The sequence below is a fragment of the Periophthalmus magnuspinnatus genome, chromosome 21 (assembly GCF_009829125.3).
Source record: "Periophthalmus magnuspinnatus isolate fPerMag1 chromosome 21, fPerMag1.2.pri, whole genome shotgun sequence".
Lineage (NCBI taxonomy): Eukaryota > Metazoa > Chordata > Actinopteri > Gobiiformes > Gobiidae > Periophthalmus > Periophthalmus magnuspinnatus.
In genome coordinates, this window is record NC_047146.1 from 4,820,997 (window position 1) to 4,838,838 (window position 17,842).

Sequence of the window (17,842 nt, forward strand, 5' to 3'; positions counted from 1 at the left end):
GCACACACACAGACACACACACACACAGAGCAAACATACACAGAGCATACACACACACACACACTCACCCCCCACACACACACTGACACACACACACAGCAAACATACACAGAGCATACACACACACACACCCCCACACACACACAGAGCATACACACACACACACACAGACACACACACAGAGCAAACATACACAGAGCATACACACACACACACACCCCCACACACACAGAGCATACACACACACACACACACACAGACACACACACAGAGCAAACATACACAGAGCATACACACACACACACACCCACACACACACAGAGCATACACACACACACACACACAGACACACACACAGAGCAAACATACACAGAGCATACACACACACACACACACACACAGCAGAGCATTTTCCAAACCACAGCCCCTCCCCGACTCAAGACCTACATAACTTAAGTACATGTTTTGTTTATCCCGAGGTTTTGTGTTTCAAACTCGGTCCAAACTACTACATTTGGTCTTCCTACCTGTTCTATTTATACTTCCTTTTAGGCAGATCAGTGATGTAACAGTGTGAGACCAGACCGCACAACGTAACCAAAACACCGCTCTGTGTGTAACTCGTCTTGAGCGACGCACAAATATTAAAACGTCTTGAAATCACGTAACCATTTGCAGTTACGGGGTCTTGGCTGAAGCGGCGGCGCGCTCCCCACCATGTCAGCCCCTATTAAGTCAGCGAGATAAAGGACAGATGACGAGGAGCTTTCAGAGTCGGCCTTGCCAGCCTCCCGTCACCATGGCAACCGTATCCCGAGTAGCAAGCCCTGCGACGGGACAGCAGGAAACGAGCGCCGTGTATGGTTAGTAAAAGGCGAGTTGAGGGTTAGCGGTGGCGTCGCGGTGAGTCACCGTTGGGTTTGTTCAGGTGTTGTGCCTGTGACAGATATAAAGGCATCTGTCAGCCCGGATCAAGCGCCGTGCCACAGGAGCAAAGAGCTTTACAACACTGCCCTCCATTATCCTCTCAACCTGTGATTTATGATCCACAAACGCACGTTAAAACACAAACGCCAGATCCACACGCGGCTCTGGATGGGAGACGTTGGCCCGGTTGTATCTTTGAGCTCGTTACAATTGGACCAACTCACAATTTTGGTCACATGATTTTTAATTGGTTTATTTTTATATGTTGTGTTTTATTATGTGTTGATCATAGATGGTGTAAAGAAGTGGACTGAGTGATGTCACCCACAGGCTCCAAGTGAAGCTCATCAAGGCTACGGAGTTTAGTCCTGGTTTAGTCCTGGTTTAGTCCTGGTTTAGTCCTGGTTTAGTCCTATTTTAGCCCTGGTTTAGTCCTGGTTTAGTCCTGGTTTAGTCCTATTTTAGTCCTGGTTTAGTCCTGGTTTAGTCCTGCTGTAGTCCTGCTGTAGTCCTGGTTTTAGTCCTGGTTCGGTCCCGGTTTAGTCCTGGCCTGACTCCCAGACTCAGGGCTAAACCAGGACTAAACTAGGACTAAACCAGGACTCAACTAGGATTAAACCGGGACTAAACTAGGACTAAACTGGGACTAAACCAGGACTAAAAAAAAGAACTAAACTAGGACTAAACTGGGACTAAACCAGGACCAAAAAAGGACTAAACTAGGACTAAACCAGGACTAAACTAGGGCTGAACTGGGATTAAACCAGGACTAAACCGAGACTAACCCGGGAATGAACCAGGAATAAACCAGGACTAAAATAGGACTAAACCAGGACTAAACCAGAGCTAAAATAGGACTAAACCAAGACTAAATCAGGACTAACCCAAAACTAAACCAGGACTAAACCAGGACTAAACCAGGACTAAACCAGGACTAAACCAGGACTAAACCAGGACTAAACCAGGACTAAACCAGGACTAAACCAGGACTAAACCAGGACTAAACCAGGACTAAACATGGGGAATCAGCATTTGAGTTTTGTGCAGCTCAAACCTGGAAAAGTTTTATTCTGCCTCTTCTGTTTTAATGTTACTTTTATGATGATTATTTATGTTTTGATTTGTTGTATCGTGATTTTAATGTCTTTTTTATTCTGTAAAACACTTTAAATTACTTTGTGTATGAAATGTGTTACACAAATAAACGTGTATTGTATTGATTACATTTGGTAATTAGTGTAACTTCTCCCCAAAAGATTGTTTTGACCCTGATGCCAAACACGTTATGCATTCGTTCCACAGTTTATTTAGATGTTCGCGATCAGTGAAGTTTTCCTTATAAATCTTGTTTATAGCTGTAGAAGGTTGGAGAGGAAAAACAGCAGATGGCCGACTGTAAGTGATGACTCAGCTCCAAACCTGGCAAAACCTCAACTCCAACAGGATGATGGCACTTCTGAAAACCTACAGTAAAACCAGCTCCAAAACCAAGAGTGAAAAACCCCCAAACTGTAAGAGTCACTCCTCGGAGCAAAAGGCCGAGGTCTGGAGCAGGATTTATCGTCTGAAGGACAGGTCCATCAAAGTCTGATCAAACTGCTACATAAAGATGATGTGGAAGCAGCAGTTTTGTGCATCATGTTACACAGACACGTTAAAATCTGCACCAACGCTCAAAGAAACATGTGTCTGTGCAAAGAAAGAACTTTATTATGAAATACTGAAACTAAACCAGGACTAAACCGGGACTAAAACAGGACTAAACCAGGACTAAACCGGGACTAAACCGGGACTAAACCAGATCTAAACCAGGATTACACCGGGACTAAACCAGGACTAAACCAGGACTAAACCGGGACTAAACCAGGACTAAACTGGGACTAAACCGGGACTAAACCAGGACTAAACCGGGACTAAACCAGGACTAAACTGGGACTAAACCGGGACTAAACCAGATCAAAACCAGGATTACACCGGGACTAAACCGGGACTAAACCAGGACTAAACCAGGACTAAACCAGGACTAAACCAGGACTAAACCCGGACTACATCGGGACTAAACCGGAACTAAACCAGGATTAAACCAGGACTACATCGGGACTAAACCGAGACTACATCAGGACTAAAACAGGACTAAATCAGGACTAAACTGGGACTAAACCAGGACTAAACCGGGACTACATCAGGACTAAACCAGGAATAAAACAGGACTACATCAGGACAAAACTGGGATTAAATTGGAACTACACCGAGACTAAACAAGGACTACACCAGGACTAAAACAGGACCAATGACGATATGTATCTGGAATCACAGCGCCAGCCTGTGGGTCAGTGGATCTGATCGCTAAACCAATAACGTTTATGTTGAGAACGAATTTCGAACTACCAACCTTCACATCGGAGAACAAATGCTCGACCAACTGAGCCACTGTCGCCCCAAGATTTGCGCTGAAACACTTCTATGGTTAATGACTGGTTCAATGTGCCATTTATTCCTTGCAGTTTGGCCTTTTAATGGCACTGTTTATTTAAAACGTGTTTACTGCTTTGTGACAGTGTCTTAATAGTAGTTTCAATATCATCGTTTATCTCTAAATTCCTTCTGGTGCCAGGCCGGGCGTTGCGTTGTGTAACCGGGGCGGCGTCTGTCAGCTCCGAGCCCACAGCGAGGACAGGTGAGCAGTATTTAAACACGCTTACACATAAATCAGTGACTCGCCCCTGTTTATCTGCTCACATAAACGTCTCTGAGCAGAGCACCACTTTCTCCATCAGGACACACCATAAAAGGTTACCTAGCAACTGCAGCCTGGCACCAAACGACTTTCCTCCAATCAAACGCGAGCTGGCGGAGTGGGAGCAGATATTCACTGATGAAACCATTAATTGCTTAAGTCCACACAGACCTGTAATCCTCACATGGGCTCGCGCAAAACAAGACACTATAACACAAGACAACACAAAGCAACGCAACACACTGTAATAATAAACAGGTCCGTACCACTCAAGAGGACTGCGATTGTTCTGCCACATTCCAAACAGGCTCGTACTTAAATATTTTTCAGCTTTGACCACAGACTGTGTAAAGACGTGGACTAAGTGAGTGCGACATCACCCACAGTGTTCGGCTCCAAATGAAGCTCATCGAGGCCAGAGCGGTTATAGCGGCCAATCTGGAGCAGAGTTCATATTTGGAATTCCGACTGTGAGTATCATAGCAACCACAGAGCCAATCAAGAGAGAGACTGTTGAAGTTAAGGCCCCCTTCCTGCCCACACTGATAGTTTACCAGGGAGCAGGCGCTTAGCATCGCTGTTAATCTGTCAAGATCCCAGTCTGCCTTGTGTTTTGTGCTGTTTTCCCTCTTCCTTCCGTGTCAGAGCCTGGAGCTGGGCGGAGATTCGGGCTCCTCCCACACACACCTGCAACTAGTTAATCAAGCTGCACCTGGGGAGGACAAAGGGACCCAGGACTTGAGACTCAACGCCAGATCGTCCACGTATCCACGTTTTTCTAAGTTGGATGTTTTTTGCTCCTCGTCAGATCCCGCTCAGCTCCTCTGTCTCCGACCCAGCTCTCCATGACCGGTTCGAACCTCACACCCTTTGACCCAGCTCACCACGCCCGGTACTGCTCACCTCATCTCTGACCCCGCTGCCCACGATCTACTGAAGGACAACTGCAAACAACTCTCAAATGTTTGATCCATCTACCTACTACTGCACTATATTCCTTGTAAATAAACTCTGTTAAACTGTTACCCGAGTTCTGAATCTTTGGCCCCTCTGTTAGTCATTACGACATAATCAAACCTGTTGCTAACGCTTAATGTTCAAATCTTGATTTACAGACACAATAGTGAAATAAAAACACCAGGATCATGTAGAGCGAACATTTTAAGACCAAAATGACGAGTCTGACAGCAGCAGTTACAAAGAGAGAGGCCACGGTTTTTCAATAGAAAGTGAATTGGAGCCAGAGTCGATGGAGCCGGAAGCGCGCCCATGATCACTTCCTATTTGTAACGCTCCAGCTAGCGCGTTAGCTATGTGCGTGTATGTATAGAGTGTATGGTTAACACAGAACACGGGCTCACCACTCCTATAGAGAAGTAGTTGTTGACGATGCTGTAGGGCACCGGGTCGCCCTTCTCCTCCTTATCGTCTGGAACAATGTCGATGTTCCAGCGATCCAACACCACCTCTGTGCTGTGCTCGATGTCCCGGAGGAACTTCACCAAACTGCCACCCTCGTAACCTGCGCAGGGCAGAAGAACACAGCACAATATGAGGCTAGTGTTAAATGCCAAGGAGAAGAGGCGGGTCTAGTGTTAAATACCAGGGAGAAGAGGTGGGTCTAGTGTTAAATACCAGGAAGAAGAGGTGGATCTAAAGTAAAATAACAGGGAGAGGATGTGGAGGTGGGTCTAGTGTTAAATACCAGGGAGAAGAGGTGGATCTAGTGTTAAATACCAGGGAGAAGAGGTGGGTCTAGTGTTAAATACCAGGGAGAAGAGGTGGATCTAGTGTAAAATACCAGGGAGAAGAGGTGGATCTAGTGTAAAATAACAGGGAGAAGATGTGGAGGTGGGTCTAGTGTTAAATAACAGGGAGAAGAGATGGGTCTAGTGTTAAATGCCAGGGATAAGTGTTAAATACCAGGGAGAAGAGGCGGGTCTAGTGTTAAATACCAGGGAGAAGAGGTGGGTCTAGTGTTAAATACCAGGAGAAAGAGGTGGGTCTAGTGTTAAATGCCAGGGAAAAGTGTTAAATACCAGGGAGAAGAGGTGGGATTTCAGTGTAAACCTCAGCTACAAAACATAATTCTCGATATAGACACTACTTTCAGAAAAATAAAGTAACGACAGGGACTAAATTCTGAGAAAAGACTTGCAAAGGAGATCTCATCCCTACGGCAGCTTCATAAACTCACAGCCAGATTGTCAAGTTAAAGTTTGCGGTCCACAGAGCTTTCTTTGTCTTCAAATACATGGCAACTTATTGACAAAATTAATTCAAAAGCTTTTGTTGGTCCTTCAAGAAGCACAATGGCGCCGTCATGAGCCCTCACTCCAGTCACTGCCAAAGCGTTTACACCACAAGTGCTCTGCATATTAACTATTTATAATTCATGCATAAACGCCCCTTTGTATTTCCCGCCTCAATATTGTAATAATAATAATAATAATAATAATAATAATAACACATGAGCAGGTACAGGATGTTCTTGAGTCACCAAAGATTATCCAAAACGCAGCATTATCATCGCACCGCCAACCTCTGGGTCAACGGATCTGACCGCTCTACCGACTGAGCCACCGTACGACATCGTGTTGCATTTGCGGAGTTGGAAAAAGACGGCGTTTGGACGGTTGGACCTCGGCTCTTACCTCCTCCCCAGCGTAAACACCGCGCCAAGTCGTTCCCTGTGCCCAGAGGGAGGATGGCCACTGGGGGGTGCCGCGCAAAGCTGGCCTTGTCTGAAAAACAAACACAAACACATGACCTGCTGCGCGCGCGTGTATTTGTGTGTGTGTGTGTGCGCTCCTCTCAGAGTGATGGGAAAAACATTACACATTTACAAATTATAACGTCAGATTGTTATAGTTTCTTGTATTTTTTGTTAGTCCAACTTAAAGGCGACACATTATGAAAAACGAAAGAAGAGTTTTAAGAGTTTTAAACCGTGATACAAAAGGTTTGATCACCTGCAGCTTAAGATCATTTAAATGAAACCACAGACTGTGTAAAGAAGTGGATTAAGTGAGTGCGACGTCACCCACAGCGTTCGGCTCCAAATGAAGCTCATCGAGGCCAGAGCGGTTATAGCGGCTAATTTTGGAGTCGAGTTCAATATTTGTAATTCTGACCGTGAGTATCATAGCAACCAAAGAGCCAATCCAGAGCGAGGTTGTTGAAGGTAACACCCCTTCACACCTGCACCGCTGGTTTAGCAGGGAGCGGGCACTTAGCAACGCTGTCAATCAAACCTGTTGCTAACGCTAGCAGGTGCGACCTCGGGTAAAGAAGGCGCTTGATTTGTCTGTTATTAATGTTCATATCTTGATTTACAGACACAATAGTGAAATAAAAAACCCAGGATCATGTAGAGCGGGTTAAAACGAACATTTAAGACCAAAATAATGAGTCTGACAGCAGCAGTTACACAGAGAGGGGACACAGTTTTTCAATGTAAAGTGAAGCGCGCACATGATCACTTCCTGTTTGGAACGCAGCGGCTAGCAGGTTAGCTATGTCCACATACATACAGCAAAATCTGATAATAATAATAATAGATTTTATTTATCAGGACTTTCTGGACTCAAGGTTGATTTACAACAGTGAGCAAAAACAAAAGCATTATAAACACAAGTCAAATATATACATTAAAAACAATAAAGCTTACAGTTAAAGAGACAGTGCACTGCGGTCTGTGCTGGAGTAAATAAAACAGTTGAGTTTGGAGTTTGGATTTGAAATGTGGGAGTGCGTTGGTGTTATCGAGGTCAGGAGTGTTCCAGAGCTGATGTGAGTAATCAGAGGGATCATGATCACACAGAGAGATCAGAACATTTTCATTCTAACCTCATAACAACAGAAATGGGATAATAATCAGATTTAGAGTGTGCACGTAACCGCAGCTAATGATTTATGCAACGCACCCCTATCCCCGCCCACTGCTCTGTTCTTACCATACATTTTTTATATAAATGGACGTAGCTAACCTGCTAGCCGCCGCGTTCCAAACAGGAAGTGATCATGGGCGCGCTTCCGGCTCCACTGACTCTGGCTTCAATTCACTTTCTATTGAAAAACTATCTCCTCTTTCTCTGTAACTGCTGCATTTTGCTCATTTTGGTCTTGAAATGTTCGTATTAACTCGTTGTTTTTTTTTTTTTTTTGCATCTTTTAAAGTATTACCTATGCAGTCCAGGATCCAGCCCACAGTCCCATCGCCTCCGCAGGCCAACACTCGGAAATCAGGGACGTCATGAAAGAAGTTCAGTCTAAAGAAGCAAAAGTACAGTTATCTTTGACATATTTATGATTTTAGTTTGACTCAATGAACTGAACGAAACGGCAGAGAAAGACACAGGCGATATAATCAATACGTTTCTTCTGTAGCATCGCTGCCTTGAAACGGGGGTAAGGGGAGGTGCCCTTCAAAGGGACCTTTAATGCACGTGGGACAAAGAGAGGACAGAGCTTTCATCTCCGCTGGTCCTAAACAGATGCACACAGCCCCAGAGGAACAGCTGGAGAAACAGATTAAAGCTCCTGTATCACACAAACTGACTCTTGTGTGAGCGCCGTGTTCTAACGCTGTGACCTCCTCAAAAACACACCCGGAGTTGTGTTTTGTTTCATTCACACGTGTTTGAGTAACACTTTATTATTCGTCTGTTACATCTCCAAACCTCAAAACGCTCTGTTCCACCTTGTGATGTCATCAAGTGGTAGTCACACTTTCACACAGTATTAAAAGTGCGCGGTCTAACTTTTTTTTTGTGAAGATCTATTGGGTTATTGCTTTCCTGTGAGTGTTCCTCTTTATGGCTTCAAACTTAACTATGGACACACAACCTACTGCTCAGATCTACGGAAAGGCGAGCATGTTTTTGGACTAACAGATGAATGATTTCCATACAGACAAACACATAGCGCATTCTCTCATATATAGCAGCTTTAACTTCATAATATAGTCACAATTTCAAACTAAATGTCGATGATCCTTATGGATGCGTCTCCAAAGTTCAAAACGCTCTGTTCCACCTCGTGACGTCATGAAGTGGTAGTTTTTAAATTAACAGCTCCTTTTACCTTTAGTTTTGTAGAGATTGGCACTTCCAGATTAGCTGAAATGATCCAAATGATTCTAGTGAAGGTGTGTGGAGTTTAAAAACACAGTGGAGCACTTCCTGTATCGCCACATGATGACATCACAAGGTGGAAGAGAGTGTTTTCAGTTTGAGAGAAGACTCTAAATATGCAACAAAACACAACTCCAGGTCTGTTTGTAATGAGGAAACAACATTAGAACAGATCAGAGAATAGTGTAATATGGGCCTTTTAAGGATGAGCATGTGACCTGAGGGGGAGGAGCATGTCACCTGAGGGGGAGGAGCATGTGACCCGAGGGGGAGGAGCTACACTGTTTTGAGCCTAAACTCTGTATGACTCTGTGGAAACGGCTGTGCTCATTTGTGAATATTTAACAGACCTTGAGGTAAAAACCACTGGATCAGTAATGACTTATCAAAGTGTCAGGTCCCAGCACAAGTCCCATCAAACCATCTGTCACTGACACTTTAAAATGTGCTGCTTGTTGCTACGGACGACAGTTCACAAACACGATTAACTCTTTGTGATACAGAGGGGTTTATTTGTGATCATTCTGAACCAGTCCCATCGTCACAGTATAAAACTTATAACTGTATAACGTTTGATTCTGTAAAAACTGAAACATGTTCTGAACGTCATCTCATTCTGCTCTTTGTGAGTCCAGTGTTTTGGCAGGAGCTCGCCCTTTAATGATGAGTTTAACAAGTTATTACTTTTGTCTTTAAATAAATACATTTTTCTGCACTGTGACTGGTACAGTCAATGATGGACAAACGGCTCATCGAGAGCCGCTCATCGAGAGCCGCTCATCGAGAGACGTTCATCGAGAGCCGCTCATCGAGAGCCGCTCATCGAGAGCCGCTCATCATGACCAGAGACACGAGGAGGAAGGAGGTGCTGTGGGGCTTCTGAGTCTGAGGTCCATTGTGCTGTTTTAACACATGAACAGTGACAGAAACAGGATCGTCCTCAAGAACAAACTGAGCCCAGAAAACTGTCCCTCCTCTGACCTCAGAGCGACGCTCATGGAGCCTCAGTTTCTGGTCTGTCCTTCTAAAGTCCACATTAAGACTCGGTATTTTGAGGGTTCTTGAAAAGAGTATTTAGTATTTTCTCTTTTAAATTTGCCACCACACATTAAATCACACACATCACTACAGACTTACCCCACCATGGGCCCGCCCTGGTCCAGAGTGTAGACCTGCCTCGGGTTCAGTAAGTACCGGAACTTTCTGAGGACCCTAAACATAAACACAGCACAATGAGACAGAATTAGACAAGAAACAGCAGATCCCATCAAGGACAGAAGGACAGAAGGACACAAGAACAGAAGGACACAAGAACAGAAGGAAGCAAGAACATAAGGACGCAAGGACACAAGAACAGAAGGACGCAAGGACACAAGGACATAAGAACAGAAGGACACAAGAACATAAGAACAGAAGGACACAAGGACACAAGGATACAATTCATGAGGACAGACAAATACTATTGTAATTGATCACTATTATACTTTTATAAAAAAATATTACATGAATTACTTTGCATATATTGGTTATATGTGCACTAAGACTTATGCAACATTATTATTATTATTATTATTATTATTATTAGTAGTAGTAGTAGTAGTAGTAGTAGTAGTAGTAGTAGTAATAGCAGTAGTAGTATTAACTCAAACAGGCCTGTTTTAACGGCGTTAGAGTGAACAGATCTCCCTCTGCCTGTCGTTCCCGTGGACTCTGAGGACGCTGTGTCACGCTGAGTCCTTGTGAGCGTTACATAAACTGCCCTAAACTCACAAATCATTTACTTCCACGTTCCTTTAGTGGAATAAAAACAATCATGGACACGGTGTTTTATAAAGCGTCAGACCAGCTTCCAGAGCAAAACACTACGACCAGAGATGGAACGTAACCAAGTAGAAGTAGTAAAGCGCTTTTAAGTAGATTTTTTTCCATGTGATACTTGTACTTTTACCTGAGTATTTCCTTTGCTCCAGTATCTGTACTTTTACTTAAATAACACAATGCAGTACTTCATAAACATTTCAGCAGTGGAGAAATATTTTTACTTGTTCAAGAGTTCCAGCTCGTTCAAACTGACACTTTTCCAACACGGGGAGCTGTTTTGTTCCAAACTGAAGTGATTTTTGTTCTTGTCATGTCTATTATTAGTCAATAATTTTCTTTTGTAATGGTAAAAGGGCATGTTGCTATGGTAATGTGTGAGGCGGAGGCAGAATAGCCGCGTCTGATTGGCTCCGTGGTGTGCTAAATGCTGAGCAGCGCCACACTCGACACATGTATTTAGTGCTTTGTGGGCAGTATACAGCCTGTCAGCTTTAATGACAGTGTTCAGCCCGAGCAGAAGGGGGCGACAGAGAGCAGCAGCGTCGACATCTGAGGTTTATAAACAAAAGCCGTGAACATTCTACAAGATCATCCCATAGTCAGAGATCCACGAAAACATAATACACGTTTAGTAATAGTTAAGATTCTGAGGAATAAGCTGCAGTTTGTCCTTTTGCTGCCCCCTTGAGGTCAGAGGTACAATCTGCAGTCGAATCTCGCAGTGGTGTGGTGTTTGAGACATGACTAGAGGCACTTCACGAACCAAAATCACTATATTCTCCAGCAGTAGTGGAACGTAAGAGAGTAAAAGTAATAAAGTACTATATTTACGTACAAATTGAGGTATCTGTACTTTACATTTTACAGTGTGTGCTTTTTACTTTTACTTCAGTACATTTGAGAGCTGTATCTGTACTTTCTTCTCCACTACATTTTTGAACAGGACTGAAAAGTGAAAGTATTTTTATTATAGTTTGAGACCTGCTGAAAAGGCTCATCATTTAGTTTTTTTTTTTTTTTAACAGGTGTATAATTCGCGCAAACACAAACACACAAGAAGCCGTGCGTTCTGGCTCCTCATCGTTTACCGCTGTTACCACGACGACAAACTGAAATGTGCCGCCTGTGAACGTCAAAAGCCTGTTCCCCGTCTGTAAATGTCTCAAATCTGAGTTATTTTGGTGTTTTAAAAGAAACTAGTCCCTGCCTTCTACCCAGAGCGTTTGTTTACCCGTTGCTATGGTGATGTCATGGCGACGGACGCGGAGCAGTGATACGGAATGTGATTTAACCGTTGCAGGAACTACTTGTGAGTTATGCAGAAATACGGCGCTGCAGTTAGACTTTGGGATTCTCGTTAACGGCGGTATAATCCAACCACAGACTGTATGAAAAAGGCGGCTCCAGTCAAATGAAGCTCATCGAGACCAAAGAGCCAATCGGGAGCGAGGCTGTCGAAGGTAACGCCTCTATTTGGAACGCGACGGCTAGCAGGTTAGCTATGTCCATTTGTATATACAGTCTGTGGATGCAACTTACCGCTCTCCTTGCCTTCCTCCGCTTTTCGGGTTGACCATCACGAGGAGCGGGTGAGTACCTGGCAGTGGGGTGATCTGAACAAAACAAAACAAAGCAAAAATAAATGTACGCTAGCAGAGCCGCCGCGCACACAGGAAGTGCAGTGGTCGAGATGACGAGGAGCCTCTACCTGCAGAGCCTGTCCATCACCCGGGCTGAACTTGAACGTCTGATTGGCGTCTTCGGGACTGGTGCTCGGCGGCGAGTCTCCTTCACCGCGCTTTACCACCGAGTGACGATCCTAAAGCAAGATGAGAGTGTGCAACATGGTATTTATAATGTTTATTTATAATGTTTATCCAGGTTTTTGGCCAGATTCACTCAATTCAATTCAAGTTTATTTCTATAGCACATTTAAAACGACTCTAGCTGACCAAAGTGCGTCACATTAACGTCAACAAAAAACATTCAGAGAACACGATACGCAGGAAAAAAACTATAAAACACCTGTATTTCCTGTCTAGTGTTAAATACCAGGGAGAAGAGTGAGGTTTTCGGTCTAGTCTTAAGCTGCGTTAACGACTGAGAGGAACTGACAGGCAGAGGGCGCTGTTCCGTAGTATGAAAAGGCTCTAGCTTTGGGCACATAAGGTGAAAAGAGGGGAGAGACATTCAGAAAATAACTGGAGCCAGGAGCTTTGTGTAGATCTGCCCCAAGACCCCAAGATTAATGCACCAGCGCAGACCATCCAGGGTTTGAACCATTGAAATGAAGTGTTTTTGACGCTAAAGATGGCCGCCAGGTTAGCTCTTGAATGATCCAAATGATTCTAGTGAAGTTGTCTGGAGTTTAAAAACACAGTGGAGCACTTCCGGTACTACAACATTTGAAAAATAACCCCCAAATCTGTAAAAAAATATCCCCATAATCTGGTGTTCTGTTGGTATTTTCACGCAGCAGGTGAGGTCAGCCTGTTATTCAGCTGTTCAAAGTCAAACCTCATTATAACGTATAACTAGGAGCACTTTAAATAGACGTGAAAGTGCGGTATATATAGTTTGTGTTTGTTCCGAGCTCATCTCAAGTCCCAAAATAGAGCCATAACAGAGTGTGAAATTGAAACAGGTGTGAGCCGTAACTCGGAGGCTCAGTGTCAAGCTTCATTCAGCCATGAAATAATCACTTATCAGGTATTCGCCCAGCTGTGTGTGCCCTGTATCTGCTCTGAGAAGGACAGTAGCGTGGGAGGCTCGTGTTTGTGCTCACTGTTGACAGCGCCCTCTGTTGGTGCGGCACACACACCTCCAGCCTCGGTTTAGACTCTGCTTCACACAGCAGCTGACGCGCACACTCATGTCTGTCACTTCTGTGCAACCCAGATACCTATTAACCCAGAGGTAACGCTCAACCCAGCAAACAAAACCCAAATCCTGATATCACAGGGTTTTCATATACTTATACTGACCCCTTGTGGCTGGAGGTAGAACTGCACCATATATAATTTTTTATTTTTAATATATAAACCAAGAAGATCAAGACAGTTTGTTCTTTGACCTATTAATCAATCATGTAAAAAATCAGATTTTTTTAAAATATATATATTTCTAGGTACGTGAAACAGCTAAAGGCGAACAGACCCGGCATTACGTGCTCTGATAATAACCTAATCAGTCAAGTCTGGACACGTTTTTTCCTCTTTATTCTCTACTTTCTACATTTTATATACATACTAAATATATTTTGGACTTTATACTCAAATCCTCAGTAGAATTAGTTCACTTTTTTTTCGTTACTGCATAATTCCATATATCTATCTTCATATATCTGATAAAAAATAAAATGTAAAAAGTAGTAAATATATGTGTCCAGACTTCTGACTAGTCGTGTACGTTAACGTCGACACCATAATGTGCTAAAGAGGAAACACCAGCTTTAGAGTATGAGTATGTATTTGAGCGTCACAAAAAGTCTCATTTGTGGTGAAGGATGTTTTCAGTCTTTATAATGAAACTATTGCGAGGTTTATATTTCTGTAGCTATTGTCCCGTAAAACCACAGACTGTGTAAAGAAGTGGACTGAGCGAGTGTGACGTCACCCACGGCGTTCATGTAGAGCGGGTTAATACGAACATTTTAAGACCAAAATGACGAGTCTGACAGCAGAAGTTACAGAGAGAAGAGACACAGTTTTTCAATGTAAAGTGAATTGGAGACAGAGTCGACGGAGCCGGAAGTGCGCCCAAGATCACGTCCGGTTTGGAACGTGTCAGCTAGCAGGTTAGCTACGTCCATTTTTATATACAGTCTATGATAAAAACCTAAAATGCTCAATGCTCCTCAGGATTTATCATAATTTCCATCACACACGTCACAATCTGAGTGTTTTTTTTATTCACCAAAACCATCTTGATTTGCAACATTTTAAAATATTCCCAATAATCCCAATTTCTCTGCTGGAACTGCTTAATATTCGACTGGACTTTTGCCTCCAGATCCATCCATTCCATATATAAGCATGTCATTTATAAACTTTTAAAGGGTTTATTAAAATGTTCTGAATTTGTGCAGTAGAACAGAAATCGTTCTCACCAGGACGGCGGGGCAGATGTACGAGGGCAGCAGCGTGTGGTCCCTCAGAGCGCCGCCGTCACATTCGGGCTTGACATTAGATGCACATTTATTATGGAGCTGTGACAGAAACAGAGGAACTGTGGGAGGGACCCATCTGTGACACTGAGTCAATCAAACGCTAATGAGGACACACACACACGAGGTCATTAATCACGTCATCTTCTGTACGTGCAGACAAAGTAAAACAAATATGTGTGTTTCTATAAGCTCTGACTAACTTAAAAAAAATACTTTCCTTTTAAAAATGACTCCCAGTTTCAATAGTATGGCAGGTAAATGTAAGACTGTGGCGCCATCTAGTGGAGATACAAGGCACTGCATAACCATTACTCACAGTGATTTGACACCAGACACAGTGGAGTCCAGTCAGACCCTGGTAACACTTGATGCTTCTGTGGCAGCGGTCACACTTTGTCGGAGAATTCCCCTCCATCCACACGTGCTGCATAGCCTGATTGAGTCACAAGAGAAGGACACATGTACAAGAGACGCGTGTACAAGAGACACATGTACAAGAGACGCGTGTACAAGAGACGCATGTACAAGAGACAAATATACAAGAGACGCGTGTACAAGAGACAAATATACAAGAGACACATGTACAAGAGACGCGTGTACAAGAGACAAATATACAAGAGACGCGTGTAAAAGAGACAAATATACAAGAGACGCGTGTACAAGAGACACATGTACAAGAGACAAATATACAAGAGACACATTTACAAGAGACAAATATACAAGAGGCTCATGTACAAGAGACAAATATACAAGAGACACATGTACAAGAGACAAATATACAAGAGACGTGTGTACAAGAGACACATGTCAGAGCAGTTTAGTCTGGGTTTAATCCTGGTTTAGTCCTGGTTTAGTCCGGGTTTAACCCTGGTTTAGTCCGGGTTTAATCCTGGTTTAGTCCTGGTTTAGTCCGGGTTTAACCCTGGTTTAGTCCGGGTTTAATCCTGGTTTAGTCCTGGTTTAGTCCTGGTTTAGTTCTAGTTAAGTCCTGGTTTAGTCCTGATTTAGTATTTCTTATTGATGATGATGCACACACTCATGTCATTTCTTATAGCGGCTAATTTGGAGCTAAGTTCCAATCGCAAGTATCATAGCAACCAAAGAGCCAATAAGGAGCGAGGCTGTTGAAGGTAACGCCCCTTCCCGCCCGCACCACTGGTTTAGCAGGAAGCGGGCGATTAGCAACGCTGTCAATCAAACCTGTTGCTAACGCTAGCGGGAGCAACATCGGGGAAAGAAGACGCCTGATTTGTCTGTTATTAATGTTCATGTCTTGATTTACAAACACAATAGTGAAATAAAAACCCCAGGATCACGTAGAGCGGGTTAATACGAACATTTAAGACCAAAATGACGAGTCTGACAGCAGCAGTTACAGAGAGAGGGGACACAGTTTTTCAATGTAAAGTGAATTGGAGCCAGAGTCGATAGCCGGAAGTGCGTCCATGATCACTTCCTGTTTGGAGCGTGACGGCTAGCAGGTTAGCTACGTCCATTTATATAAACAGTCTATGGTTCAATCTTGGGCAGTCACTTCTACTGACATTACGATTATATTTACTTGAGTATAAGTTCTGAGGTCTGAGTACTTCTTCCACGTCTCACAATACAATTAAAGTAAAGAGTAAACAACAGGGTAAATACCAGGTTAACGTAATACTGACTGTAACTGTTTAAGACAAGACTGACTTAGTTATTTAAGTAAAAATACAGATACTGCAGCAAGAAATACTCAAGTAAAAGTATCACATGAAAAATTGACTTAAGTAAAAGGATTAAAGTACCTGTTTAAAAATGTTCTTAAAGAGTAAAAAGTAAAAGTATTTCACGCAGATTTTGAGTCTTATAAAGCTTCAAAAGTGGTGATTTTGATAAAGATTTGAGCTGAATTTTGTTTGTTGACAGAAACAACTGAATCGATCATTTTTTTCTGTTTTTATTCAAATATTTTTGTTTTGTTCAAATTCTGTTAAAAATAAATCCTCAGACTTTTCAGCAGGTCTCACACAATAATAAAAAATACTTTTACTTTTCAGTCCTGTTCAAAAATGTAGTGGAGTAGAAAGTACAGACACTGCTCTCAAATGTACTCAAGTAAAAGTAAAAAGTACACACTAAAATAAACTTAAGTAAAGTACAGATACCTAAAACTAGCTACTACTACTAGTACTACTACTCCTCGTACTGCACATACTCACGTTTGTGTGCCGGCGTGACTTGGCGTAGGTGCTGATGCAGGCGGCGATGTCTTTGGACACACAGCGTTCGTGTACTGTGTATTTGCATACTGCAGAAAGACAAACAAACAGCATTAGGGACTTTTGTACTTATATTATTCAAATATATTTACACTGCAGTCGGTATTTGAAAAGTTTAGAAAAGGCTGAGTGAAAAAGAGAGAGTGAAAAAGCCGGAGTAATGGCCCTAAACGCTCCTGTGTCATAAAGTCGATCGATACTCGTCATCATCAAAATACAAAAATCAATCACGTCATTACACATAACGACTTCATAATGATTTCTGTGAAGACTTTTAATGAAATAACAACTTTAACTCTGATAATGACGGATGTGACGAGTGGAAAAGAGGAAACAGACAAAATGGAGGCTTGTTCAGACTCACGGGAGCAGCACAGGCCCTGCTTCCTCACGCCCAGCAGCATCGTGTGGCAGTAGTTACAGTACGCGGGTTTATTAAAGTGTTTCAGACGCCACACGTGCTGCCCGTCCTCTTGTACATTCTGAGAACACAAACAAGGAACACAAGAATGAGAAAGAAGAAATGCACAAACAAGAAATACAAGAAGAAGAAATACAAAAAGAAGAAATACAAGAAGAAATACAAGAAGAAGAAATATAAGAAAAAACATGAGAAGAAATCCAAGAGTAAGAAATGCAAGAATAAGAAATACAAAAAGAAGTAATACAAGGAGAAATGGACGAAGAAATACAAGTACAAAAAGAAGAAATGCAAGGATAAGAAATGCACGAAGAATAAATACAAACGAAATACAAGAAGAAATATAAGAAGAAAGAAGAAACAGAAGAAATCCAA

The 17,842-nt window shown here is 42.8% G+C and overlaps 1 protein-coding gene across 1 annotated transcript in view; it reads right to left on the reverse strand.

Moving 5' to 3' along the window:
• Positions 1–17,842, reverse strand: part of LOC117389718 (diacylglycerol kinase beta) — a 95,097-nt gene that overhangs the window by 40,885 nt on the left and 36,370 nt on the right. The window contains exons 11-20 of the mRNA XM_055230644.1: positions 17,411–17,528; positions 16,987–17,075; positions 15,105–15,221; positions 14,729–14,827; positions 12,329–12,439; positions 12,160–12,233; positions 9,937–10,011; positions 7,850–7,935; positions 6,319–6,408; positions 5,026–5,186 (exon numbers count right to left, since the gene is read on the reverse strand). Coding sequence (XP_055086619.1) covers positions 5,026–5,186; positions 6,319–6,408; positions 7,850–7,935; positions 9,937–10,011; positions 12,160–12,233; positions 12,329–12,439; positions 14,729–14,827; positions 15,105–15,221; positions 16,987–17,075; positions 17,411–17,528 — 1,020 coding nt within the window. The remainder of the gene's footprint in view (positions 1–5,025; positions 5,187–6,318; positions 6,409–7,849; positions 7,936–9,936; positions 10,012–12,159; positions 12,234–12,328; positions 12,440–14,728; positions 14,828–15,104; positions 15,222–16,986; positions 17,076–17,410; positions 17,529–17,842) is intronic.